This window comes from Girardinichthys multiradiatus, chromosome 6 (assembly GCF_021462225.1).
Source record: "Girardinichthys multiradiatus isolate DD_20200921_A chromosome 6, DD_fGirMul_XY1, whole genome shotgun sequence".
In the NCBI taxonomy this organism is placed as follows: domain Eukaryota; kingdom Metazoa; phylum Chordata; class Actinopteri; order Cyprinodontiformes; family Goodeidae; genus Girardinichthys; species Girardinichthys multiradiatus.
The window spans coordinates 36116607-36129792 of record NC_061799.1 but is presented as its reverse complement, the minus strand read 5'-3'; the positions used below and the strand labels follow the sequence as shown (position 1 = coordinate 36129792).

At 42.7% G+C, this 13186-nt stretch overlaps 1 protein-coding gene across 3 annotated transcripts in view; it reads left to right on the top strand.

Moving 5' to 3' along the window:
• Positions 1-13186, top strand: part of zfyve9a (zinc finger, FYVE domain containing 9a) — a 40002-nt gene that overhangs the window by 7326 nt on the left and 19490 nt on the right. For 2 of the 3 annotated variants that reach the window (XM_047368248.1, XM_047368247.1), the window contains exons 2-5: positions 4565-4661; positions 8460-8583; positions 10533-11920; positions 12701-12800. In XM_047368248.1, the coding sequence (XP_047224204.1) occupies positions 8514-8583; positions 10533-11920; positions 12701-12800 (1558 nt within the window). In that variant the 5' untranslated portion in view covers positions 4565-4661; positions 8460-8513. The remainder of the gene's footprint in view (positions 1-4564; positions 4662-8459; positions 8584-10532; positions 11921-12700; positions 12801-13186) is intronic. The other variant, XM_047368249.1, reaches the window with a different exon arrangement.

The following is a 13186-nucleotide window of genomic DNA, read 5'->3' as shown; positions in this document are numbered from 1 at the left end:
TGGCTTACTTAATATTGGGTAAGACCTGCTGATTTAATAGTCGTCCAGCAAACATCGTTGAGATTCTCCACAAGAAGGTATTACCTAGCTTTTAAATAAATGTTTGAATCAAAGTGTTTTTTTTTTGTAGTAGGGACAGGCCAGGGATGTTCAAAGTGTGGCCCCGGGGCCATTTGCGGCCAATTGAAATCTTCACAAGGGAACATTATGTACAACATACAGTATTTCTCTAGTAAATAGGACCTAATTTGTTCAGTGACTAAATTTGGCTAAATACAACAGATGTGACCCAAGTCCTGCTCTTATTGCTTTTAAACTTTTATTCAATTTTTTTATTGAGCCTAAATTTGCAAACTGGATGCCTTTTTAATAATGCAAACATGCAAATCCCTCTTTAAGTGTTGGATCTATAATGATTTGCACATCTCTTTACCCCAATAAATCAGACTGCCTTTTTTAAAGTAAGTTATTGCTTAAATTATTGTTGAGCTGGTAAAAAAAAAAAAATAATCACAATTAATTTTTTGTGATATGAGTCTTTTTTTTTTTTTTCATTATATTCTTTTAGCCCGTGAGTACTTCTGACTTGATGACTTTGGCCCACATGTCAAAACGTTTGTACACCCCCGGGATAGACAATAAGGCCTAAAGTCTGATCAGTATTTTCTGGACATACCCATGACGTTTGAGCAGATGAGCGGGGCACCTTCAGGCGTCTGGAGAATTGTACCAGGGTTTTCTTTCCATGACGTCCCACCAGGAAGCAGCGTGTCTGAGGTGTGCCTTTTTAGAAGACATCCACAGGTGCGCCTCCAGTTAACTCCAATGTTGTGAATCAACCTATCAGAAGCTCACAAAGCCATGACATCATCATCTGGGCTTTACTACATTGTTTAAAGGCATAGTACTCTTACTTTATGTGAACTCTCTCTCTTGTTCTGGTATTTTGCAAAGGTAGATAATGGAGATAATTTTGATAATTCTAACGGACCTAAAACAGGAAATGTTTGATCTAACCTAATGGCAGACACTAAGAATAAATGTCTTTTTTCTATACACTGTATGTAAATATCAGTTTTTAACTATATAATGGTATTTCCGTCGCCAGTGAATGAAACTTGTGTGTTATATAAGTATCTATCAACATGTTGCTTTTAGTTCTCATAATAGAAATCTCTGCATCCACAGTAAAAGGACATGGCAGATTTGTTCACCGTAACACCACCGTCTAGTGGAATAACCTGAATTATAACATCTCAAAGTATATAATCATTTCAGTCAATTTTATGTTTAAATGTCTTATTTCAGTGCTTGCATTCAGCGTCTGAATCATTTATTACTGTCATAACATTTTACCTTCGGCTCTAGAGGAACACTAAGTTTAACCACATGTACTTAACCCGTGGTTGTCATCAGTCCGAAAACTAACAGCACTTAAGCTCTCAATACATGTGCTGTTTATTACCTGATTTGATTTGACATCTAGGAGGTATACAGTAAGGTGCCAGAAGAAATAGAAAAACAGCTTCTTTGATAACCTGTGGGTTGTCGTAGCTAAAAACATCTTGTTTTGCTGTTTCTGGCTGAGGCTAGAACCTCGAAGACTCTTAGAGGCCATCTCGCTGCAGAGTCTTGCTTCTCTGGTGTGATCCCTGTTCACTGCTGTCCTTATGAGAGTGACCCTGAATATCAGCCTGACTGTTACTCATCTGCAGCCACACTCACACAGTCTCATCTCGTCTCGACTTCAAGGTCTTAGTGCGATCGAGGACAAGTCCGGGCAGGTTTACCGTGCTTCGATTCAGACGTCAAGTCTCTTTTCCATTCGTGAATCTGATTGCCTTGTCAAGGTCAGCGCGATAGCATAGGAGACGCTGCAATGCACGTGATGAGCCATTCGATGTGCTCTGTTCTATCAGTTCATGCAGGGTGTTTCTAGGCTAAATTGTCCTTAAAATCCCTTCTGACTCAGAATTATATCAATATATTAAATGGAAAAGCAAACAAACTGTTGCCCTTGACTTACTCAGCATGCGTTGGTTCAAAATATTTTCTTCATAACGGTTATTTTCTCAGTTAATTGGGTGAAAATACATCTTTAATGTGTAGTTGTAGCTTTACAGTCGATAACCAAATGTTTGGGCCTTTTTTTTTTTGCAGACTTTCTACACAAATATGAAATTTGATTAAAGTATTTTTTAGGTCTGAATACATTTAGAAAAAGAAAATGGAGCATTCAAAATTATTTTCCATTTATCCATCCATCGCTCCGTCTATTCAGCCATCATCGTGTATCAGTCAGTCAGTGAGTGGTTTTTGCAGGATTCTTATTGTAAAAAGTTGGTCGCTGTTATCAGTCATAAATTCATAGTGAACGTTTGTATTTGTGCATTAAAAATGTGCTCATAAGTATAAAACCTTGACAAACCTTGGCAAAGTCCAGAGCAGCGGTACAGGATGGACTTTGTCCAACATGCTGGCAGACTAAATGCTACTAGTATTAAAACATGGATATGCACCACAAGAACTTGGTTTTTGCTAATCTGCTTGTTATTTACAGAAGGACTGGGCCTGATAGGCTGCATTTCCAGTGATCTTCCATCGGTCTGTCTTCTAGGGAGTCAAAGCCTTCGGTTATTTGGTGTTCATCAAGCAGGATGTTGCTCTGGGACAGAGTGCATCCTTCTGTTGGGAAGACACATGACAGGAATGCCAAACTTACATGTACTATATTACGGGAACCCAAGCTTTTACTGCAGTACAGGTCCTTCTCAAAATATTAGCATATTGTGATAAAGTTCATTATTTTCCATAATGTCATGATGAAAATTTAACATTCATATATTTTAGATTCATTGCACACTAACTGAAATATTTCAGGTCTTTTATTGTCTTAATACGGATGATTTTGGCATACAGCTCATGAAAACCCAAAATTCCTATCTCACAAAATTAGCATATAATTAAAAGGGTCTCTAAACGAGCTATGAACCTAATCATCTGAATCAACGAGTTAACTCTAAACACCTGCAAAAGATTCCTGAGGCCTTTAAAACTCCCAGCCTGGTTCATCACTCAAAACCCCAATCATGGGTAAGACTGCCGACCTGACTGCTGTCCAGAAGGCCACTATTGACACCCTCAAGCAAGAGGGTAAGACACAGAAAGACATTTCTGAACGAATAGGCTGTTCCCAGAGTGCTGTATCAAGGCACCTCAGTGGGAAGTCTGTGGGAAGGAAAAAGTGTGGCAGAAAACGCTGCACAATGAGAAGAGGTGACCAGACCTTGAGGAAGATTGTGGAGAAGGGCCAATTCCAGACTTTGGGGGACCTGCGGAAGCAGTGGACTGAGTCTGGAGTAGAAACATCCAGAGAACACCGTGCACAGGCGTGTGCAGGAAATGGGCTACAGGTGCCGCATTCCCCAGGTCAAGCCACTTTTGAACCAGAAACAGCGGCAGAAGCGCCTGACCTGGGCTACAGAGAAGCAGCACTGGACTGTTGCTCAGTGGTCCAAAGTACTTTTTTCGGATGAAAGCAAATTCTGCATGTCATTCGGAAATCAAGGTGCCAGAGTCTGGAGGAAGACTGGGGAGAAGGAAATGCCAAAATGCCAGAAGTCCAGTGTCAAGTACCCACAGTCAGTGATGGTCTAGGGTGCCGTGTCAGCTGCTGGTGTTGGTCCACTGTGTTTTATCAAGGGCAGGGTCAATGCAGCTAGCTATCAGGAGATTTTGGAGCACTTCATGCTTCCATCTGCTGAAAAGCTTTATGGAGATGAAGATTTCATTTTTAGCACGACCTGGTACCTGCTCACAGTGCCAAAACCACTGGTAAATGGTTTACTGACCATGGTATCACTGTGCTCAATTGGCCTGCCAACTCTCCTGACCTGAACCCCATAGAGAATCTGTGGGATATTGTGAAGAGAACGTTGAGAGACTCAAGACCCAACACTCTGGATGAGCTGAAGGCCGCTATCGAAGCATCCTGGGCCTCCATAAGACCTCAGCAGTGCCACAGGCTGATTGCCTCCATGCCACGCCGCATTGAAGCAGTCATTTCTGCCAAAGGATTCCCGACCAAGTATTGAGTGCATAACTGTACATGATTATTTGAAGGTTGCCGTTTTTTGTATTAAAAACACTTTTCTTTTATTGGTCGGATGAAATATGCTAATTTTGTGAGATAGGAATTTTGGGTTTTCATGAGCTGTATGCCAAAATCATCCGTATTAAGACAATAAAGGACCTGAAATATTTCAGTTAGTGTGCAATGAATCTAAAATATATGAATGTTAAATTTTCATCATGACATTATGGAAAATAATGAACTTTATCACAATATGCTAATATTTTGAGAAGGACCTGTATAACAGAATAACCCTCATTCTAAACCTTCTCTCTGAAGATCTTTCAAACAGTGGCCGTGTAGAGCTGCTTAGTGCTGTTATATAACTCACATAGCTGGTTTGGCAAACAATAGACAAACAGCTGCAGGTTTTGCAACATGGGTTGAGAAAGCGCTCTAAGCTGAAAGGTGTCTCCTCTCCTTGTGTCTCAGGTGTGGGCGCTCGGCGCTTGCCAGACTGGGTGAAGGCAAAACCAGGAGCTAAAGAAAAAAATACCACCTGGGGCTGCAGAGTAGGACCTCCGTGCAGGTGAGGACCTCCATTTCATTCCACTATCGTTTATGCAGCATAATGTCTGTTGAGTTGGGATTTTGTAGAGAAGTACAAACGTAGTTTCCAGCCATAAACCGTCTATCTTGAGTAACTGTTGCGTTGTCATCGTCCATGTTCCATGATAACCTGGAGAACGGAGTATAACTGTCAGATCTCAGAGTGTAGGGTGGTAGCTGTAAATCATCCAGAGATATGGGTTTTGCATGCTATTTTACTGCCTTAGATAGGTGGAGGAGTCTCTTAGATGTTTTTAAATTGATGGTTTAAAAGCGGATTTGAAATTTTAAGAAAAAAAACAGAACAACTTATAAATAAACAGTTAATGATTTAATCTATTTAGTTATGCTCCTTATTAGAATAAAGATATCTAAACCTGAATATTTCGACCAAAACAATATATCATAACTACGAATGAATCGGTTCATTTTCCAGAGGCAAAATGCGAACAGGAATGTAGCAAGAATCAAATTAGTTTTTGAATTTTAAGCTTAAGGTTTGGACCCGAAGGATCTAGCGAGAATGCTAAAAAAATAAAGCTTAGTTGTAGCTTCACTTGATTTTTGTTGAGGGGAATTGTTTGATGTATTAATCGGTACACTTTACTGCCTCCAGATGTTTTGCTGTATGATCTCTCCGATTCCTGATTGATCAGTTTGCTTTGGAGATGAGGAAGGAAAAGCAATCAAGAGTTTGAGGGATCAATTTCTCTTTTGATGTTGGTGTAAACGGAGGATGAAATGATGAAGAGGGAGCTATTGTTCTTCCCACAGAAACCATTTTAATATGTGTCTCTCTACTTAATTTTTTTTATCATTTCATTTTAAAAAGTGAAAATCATGCATGAATTAAATATACACAGAACTATGTATTTAAGGTGTTTATTTCTGGCAACTGGTTCACAAATAATGAAAACCCAACATTCATCTGTTGACACCCTCCACAAACTGGGTCAACCATAAACGGTCACTGGTGACGATGCCGGCTTTCCTCAGAATGTTCTATCCAAGCATATTAAAGGAAAATTAAGTGGAGGGTAAAAGTATGGTTAAAAAAAAAAAGTGCAGCGGTTGCGCTGATGGCGTAGGGGTTAAGCGCGCGACCATGTACAGAGGCTACAGTCCTTGAAGCGGCCGTCCCGGGTTCGAGTCCCGGACCCGGCGACATTTGCTGAATGTCTCCCCCTCTCTCTACACCTCTTTCTTGTCTGCCTACTGTCAAAAAAATAAAAATAAAGACCACTAGTGCCAAAAATCTCTTTAAAAAAAAAAGAAGTGCAGCGTTTTCTATCATGTTGAAGAACAAGCCTATTCAATAGTTGGGGCGACTGCGCCTGGAGTCAGTGCTTCAAGAATGACCACACACAAATGTTTCCAGGTCATGGGCTACAGATGTTTCATATTGCATTAAGCCACACATGAGCCAGAGACAAATGGACATTTGTACTTGGAAGTCTGAGTTTTCGACCTCCGAGTGGGAAATTCCAAACCCAAAAGTTGCAATTACGAGTCAGAAAGTCAGGGGAGCATACCAGACTTCCGCATTCAAGATGCATGAAATGCCCCATAGAACAGTGGCTATTGTTGTAAGACTGCTGTTACAGTTGCTAGCAATACGAACGGAAACAAGCAGGCAACTGGAACGCTACAACTAGGAGATGGCGTAAACTCCAACATCCCAGTTCCGACATCCATGGTTAATGGAACGCAGCATAAGTCAGAAGTTTCTTTGGCTAAAAAGAAAAGGTCCCAGGGTCTGTGGAAAGAGTGGAGAGACACAGAATCCATGTAGATTGAAGTCCAAGTGAATTTACCACAGTCTCTGATGATTTAAGGAGCCATAATCATTTACTGCTGCTGGTCCACTGTGTTTTATCAGGTCCAAAGTCATAGCGGCCATCTACCAGGGACTTTTTAGAGCACATCATGCTTCCTTCTACTATGAGCTTTATGGAGATGCTGGTTTCATTTTCCAGCAGGGCTGGGTACCTGCTCACGCTGCCAGAAGTACCAATGCCTGCTTTATTTATGGGTATAGTGAAGAGGAAGTTAAGACACCCAGACCCAACAATGTAGACGGGCTTTAGGCCGCTGTTGGCAATAGCATGAACTTCCTGAACACCTCGGATGTCCCACAGGTCGACTGCCTCCACGCCATGCTGCATCATTAGCTGTAAGCCATAATCACGAAAATAAACAGCAGTTAACACTGGAAATATCTAAATTTGGCTTATTTATATAGCGCCAATTCACAACACATCGTCTCAAGGCTCTTAACAAAGTCAATTCAGTCAAATCGTACAAATTTTAAGTCGGGTTCATGCACTACCGGTCAAACGTTTTAGAACGTCTTTCTCACTTAATGGGTCTCTTTATTTTCATGACAATTTACATTGTAGATTCTCACCAGAGGCAACAAAACTATGAATGAACACACATGGAATTATATAGTAAACAAAAAGTGTCAAATAACCCTAAACATTTATATATTTTAGATTATTACATAACAGCCACTCTTAGTTTTGATTACTGATTTGCTCACTTGGCGTTCTCTCCCTGAGCTTCATGAGGAGGTCACCTGAAATGGTTTTCCAAAGAGTCTTAAAAGAACTTCCCAGAGGTTCATTGAGAGAAGGTCAAAGGTTAATATTTCAGTCATCACAGCAAAGGGCGGCTACTTTAAGGAATCTAAAATTCAACATATTTAAAGTTCATTCATTCATTCATCTTCTAGACCGCTTATTCCATAGTGGGTCACAGGGGGCTGGAGCCTACCTCCAGCAGTCTACGGGTGAGAGGCGGGTTACACCCTGGACAGCTCGCCAGTCCATCGCAGGGCAACAGAGACATACAGGACCAACAACCATGCACACATTCATTCACACTTAAGGCCAATTTAGAGATACCAATGAACATAAAAGTCATGTTTTTGGACTGTGGGTGGAAGCCGGAGTACCCGTTGATAACCCACGCATGCACGGGGAGAACATGCAAACATGCAGAAAGAGGGGAGGAACCCAGGATCTTCTTGCTGCAAGGCAACAGTGCTACAAACTGCACCACCGTGCAGCCCTCATATATTTGAAGTTATTTTACAATTTTTGGTTTGCTACATAAATGCATAAGTGTTCATTCACTGTTTTGATGCCTTCATTGAGAATCTATGTTCAATGTAAATAGTCATAAAGAAAACCATTAAATGAGAAAGGTGATTGGTTGTTTATGTTCCAGTTAATCCAAACTATCAAACAGTCCAATCAGATTCAGTTATTTATTCAAATTGGGTAAAACTTTTTTCTATCTAAGGAAACCCAGCAGATTGCATCCAGTCAGTGACTTGCAGCATTCACTCCTCCCGGATGAGCATGTAGAGACAGTGGACAGTCACTGGCGTTGACTTTGCAACAATCCCTCATACTGAGCATGCATGTAGCGACAGTGGAGAGGAAAACTCCCTTTTAACAGGAAGAAACCTCCAGCATGACCAGTGTGAGTGGACATCTGTCACAATCTACTGGGGGTTTGAGAGAACAGAGCAGAGACACAAAAAGAACACAGAAGCAGTGATCCAGGAGTACTTTCTATGGGAAGGAAAAGTAAAACATTAATGGTTGTAGCTCTTTTAGTAGCTGAATCTAGGAGAGAAACACTGCAAGATTGAATAAATCTGTGTGCAATAAAAATTTTTATGCTTCTGTTTTTGAATTAAATTAGTGAAATAAAGGCACGTTGCTGAGATGCACCTCTAAGGATATGAAAAGTATTGCTATCCCGACAGGTTCCCCCTGTTCCCAAGGTCACGCGGCCGTTGGCAGGGTGGAGCTTCTGACCCATGGAGAATTACTTCCAAGCCGAGGCCTTCAACCTGGACAAGGTGCTGGACGAGTTCGAGCAGAACGAAGGTGAGAAAACAGGTGCTGGGTGTGGTGCTGCTACCTCTGTGGAAAATAACCAAGGTGTGCAGGAGCTTCCAGCCATCACAGTTAAAGAACATTTCAGGGAGGTGATTGAGGCCAGGCGGCGAGGGAATGGGACTAATTGGATTTGCTTTTGGGGTTTTGTAAAACTCTGTAATTGGTTCAAGACCAAAAGGGCATCCTTTTTTGGACACACTTAGAATAAGTAGGGAGTTTATATTAGAGTCTTTCTGAAGAAGTTGCTTCAGAGTTTATTTATAGTAAATACAAAGTAAACACTGCAGTGTTGAGTTGCGGATTCGGCTTCCCTGTTGTTGAGGAAAGATGGCTGTTTTTCTGGATTTATGTAAAATAAACCAGAAAAAAAAATGCTGATTAACAGACACTGGTGGTGTGAGCTCAGTGTGTGTTTTGGTCTGAGGGTGATTATGTGTCGTCAGCCAGAGATCCAGCTTGGCAGATTAACTGTGTGTGTATGTACACACAATGCACACTAAAAGAGCCTAGTATGAATTCCTGTGCAGGGAGGAGATCACCAAGTAGTAAATGACAGCAATGAGAGCAAATAATTTTAGACACATAGAAGAATATTTTATCTTATCATAAAGAATTCACGTGTTCGTTTTTCTGTAACTAGGATTTCTCCCAGGAGCTGGTGAGCCATTTAACCCATTTTCTCCCAGCTCATAGACACGTTCATTTTCCAAACTATTCTGACCTCCTTTCTCAGTTTGTCCAAGCCGTCTTTCGCTCTCTGATCACCTGAAAGAGTGAATATTTATATTAATTGTTGTTCCTGGTTTACATTTTCCTCAAACCGCCGTCACCTTTTTACACCTTCTTAATTTATATTACCAAAAACAATCCATTCAGTAGAAAAACAACTCAGTCGTCACATCCCTTAAACTATTTCACATTTCGTCACTTTATAACCACAAGTCTGAACAGCGCGGCATGTATTGGTTTTCTGCGCCTTAATCATGTGCAACCAGCTGCATTCAGTAGAAAAGAATCTGTTGTGTAAGTATTAATCACAACTGCAAAGACGTGGCCATTCACTTGAACTTACAGGCCTGGGATGGAGAACATTTATCAGAAAAGCACCCAAAAGGTGCATGGCAACTCTGGAGGAGCTGCAAAGATCCACTGCTCAGGTAGGGAGTCTGTCCGCAAGAAATCTATTAGTTGTGTGCTCCACAAATCTGACCTTTATGCAAGGGTGGCTAGACGAAAGCCAAGAGAAGTTCAGTTTGACGTTGGCGACAAGCCATGAAGGAACAGAACAAACATGTGGAAAAAGGACCTCTGGTCAGATGAGACAACACAAATGCTATGTGTAGTGAAAAACTATCACTGCAGATCAACCCGAACATAAAATCCCCACAGTGACGCATAGTGGTGATAGCATTATGCTGTGGGGATGCCATTCTTCAGCAGGGACAAGGAAGGCCAATCAGATTTGATGGAAAGATGGATGAAAAGGGGCTCAGGTTTACCTTGCAGCAAGACAGCAACCCTGAACATAGTCAGTTCTACAGTGGACGGTTTAGATCCAAGTAATGTCAAGTGCTAGAAAGGCCCAGTCAAAGTCCAAAGTTGGTAGAGACATACCCCCAAAAGACTCTTATTGCAGCAAAAGGTGTTTCCACAGGTTGTTGACCCGGGATTGAACTCTTTTCAGATTTGTATTAGTAAAAAAGGGATTAAAACCCATAATTTTCCTTCCATTTTATAATTATATTTGGCTTTGCGTTGGTCTGTCATATAAAACCCACCTTAAAAACACTGAGGTTTGAGGTTGTAACAAGACAAAATGAGAAAAAGTGCAAAACAATGCAAATATTTATGCAAGACAAGTTTAAACTGCAGGTGGAAATAAAGTTGTACTTCACTTGAAAAGTTATCAAAAGCTTGGTTTTTCTTTTGTTTTGCAGATGAGACGGACACGTCAATTCTTTCTGATGCCAAGTGGACGCAGATCCTGGCCCCGCCTGCCCACATGCTTTCCCTGAACCCCGCTCTGGCCCATGCGGACATCAGCCCCCGGGAGAGTCCTCTTCCCTTCAAGACCCTCCCTGACTCCTCAGGAACTGACCCTAAAAGACAGTCTGGGCCCGAACCTCCATCCTTGGGAGGAGAACGGCCGGCGGACGTCCACAGCCCACCTCTCCCTCAGCCCAACATCGGCAAGCTGGTGGGCGCCGATGACCTCTCGCCTCTACCCGTTACGCCACGCAGTGTAGTGGAAAACGGCTGCCCCAGTAGCCCACAGCTGGATGGGATCGGCAAAGACATCAGCTCCTCTGCTGAGGTCCAGCTTGGTAATGAGGAGGGACCCGGAGAGAGGCCTTCCTCGGTTGGAGGAGGAGGCTCTCATTTTACATTTGAGACGGGATTAGCACAGGAACAGACTCTTTCTGAGAGGGATCATCCAGATGTGTCTCCTGCAGCTCAAAATGGAGAGGAGTTAAAAGATGAGAACAATACAGTGGTTTTTCAGGACTTTGAGCAGGAAAGAAATGGTTTAAATTCAGAGGAGCATGGAGAAAGTGTGAATGGAAGTCAAATTGTCCAGGCAGAGGTGGAGGAGAACAGTTTGTCTCCTCATGGCAGGGAGAGAGCAGAAGAGGAAGAAAGAAAATGTAGTCGAAATGGACAAGTGGACCAGCAACATAGAAAAAGAAGCCTTCCTAATGGTCTGGAGATGGAGAATGGAAGCAGTTTGAAGATTAAGGAAACGGAGATTAATGAGGACCTTTCTCCCTCTCCTGTCCCCTCTAAAGAGGACTCTGTAACTGAGGAGAAGGAAATGGAAGAGAGCAAGCAGGAGATGAGTGATGGAGGAGCCGTGGGGTCAGGTAGCATCCAACCAAAACTCGACAACAGCCGGCTTCAGCCTGTGAGCGTTCCCTATGGAGGGGCACGCCCGAAGCAGCCAGTCAGCCTCAAACTCCAGATCCCCCAGCCACTGTCAGGCCAGGTCCAGATCCAGCTCAGCACCTCTGCAGGCGCCAAGAACAAGAACATGGAGAACCACTGTCGAAGAGGCACGCCGACTGAACCGTCGCCCAGCGGGAAGGGCCAGAGTTTAGTCAGTGTGAACGGAAACGGAGGAACCCACTCTCTGTCGCCGATGGCCTCGGAGAGCCCTGACAACGACCTACAGGCTGGGCAACAAGGGGTGCTCTGCAGGAAGGCTGCCAGCTCGCTGGGAGAGGTCGCTCCTGTGTGGGTGCCCGACTCCCAGGCCCCACTCTGCATGAAATGTGACGTCAAGTTCACCTTCACCAAGAGGAGGCACCACTGCAGGGCCTGCGGCAAGGTCAGCGCTGCTTTAACGAGGGCTCCGTAGAGGCAGTGATTATAGCAAAGTGCCCGGAGATATTTAAAAATCCACTTTCATGATACCCAGTGCTTAGGTTCTCTTTGTTGTGCTGCTTCTCCAAAAATCAACCCTCCATAAAATAACCAGTTAGACCTAAAAAGACCATATTTGTAACCTCAAAGCTGACAGATTCTGATTCATAGAAAAGAAAAAAAAATAGTATAAGGAGAAACAATATATAAATGATCTTCAAATTCACAGATTACATTGGATGGAGAAAAATCTGCTAGATAGATTGATAGATGCAGCTTCTCAGTCGTCATTTGTTTGCAGATAGACTCAGCCGGTGTAAGGGCCACCCACACGCGCGTGGCAAGGTGTCTGCATGCTGCTGTAAATGCAGGATGCCGTCGCTGACACCGCACTGAAAAACCGGGCGGAGTGCTACTTAATTTCCCATGGTGGTAAACAAACACTCTCGCTCTGCCACTTGAGCTGGGAGGAGCTGGCACTGCAGTAATACTAACACCTGCACTGGCAGCTAGAAGCAATAGATGCAGCATGATCCTCCATCAGTGCACAGTGGGAGAGGAGGATCTATGCAGCAGCATTAGGGTGAGGAAGGTCAGAGGTCTTGTCACAGTAAAACTCTGCAGCACACCAGGGCTCTTGTTTAGTCCAAGAAATATTTATTGGCAAAAAATGTTCGTGTGCATCACCTCTACAGTATCGGGGAAATAATTAGAGTCTCTGTCCTTCTGACCCGGTCTTTTTAAGGTGTTCTGTGCAGCGTGTTGCAGTTTGAAGTGTAAGCTGGTCTACATGGACAGGAAGGAGGCCCGAGTTTGTGTCACCTGTCACTCTGCCCTGACGAGCGGTGAGCACCGTTTAGTAGACGGCTCAGTCTTTCCAAGTGAAATTTTACACAGTGCCTTGCAGAAGTACACATCCCCCTTTGGCCTTTTTTCACATTTTGTCACTTTTCATTGTTTTACTCAGTTTTATGCGGTTGATAAATTCTTACTTGCAAATTAGAATGAAAAGGAAATATTGTTTTCAACATTTCTAAGAAATAGAAAGCTGAAAAGTATATCTAATCACCTTTTAATTATGCTTGTCAATAGCTCAAGCTATGTCACATTAGATGGCTTCTGAACAACAAATTTAAAGTCTTGCCACACATTCAAAAGGTTTCAGACTCTTGCTGCTGCCATCACCATGTGTCACTGTTTGATTTTGATTTGAGGCTTTCAGATTTCCAGG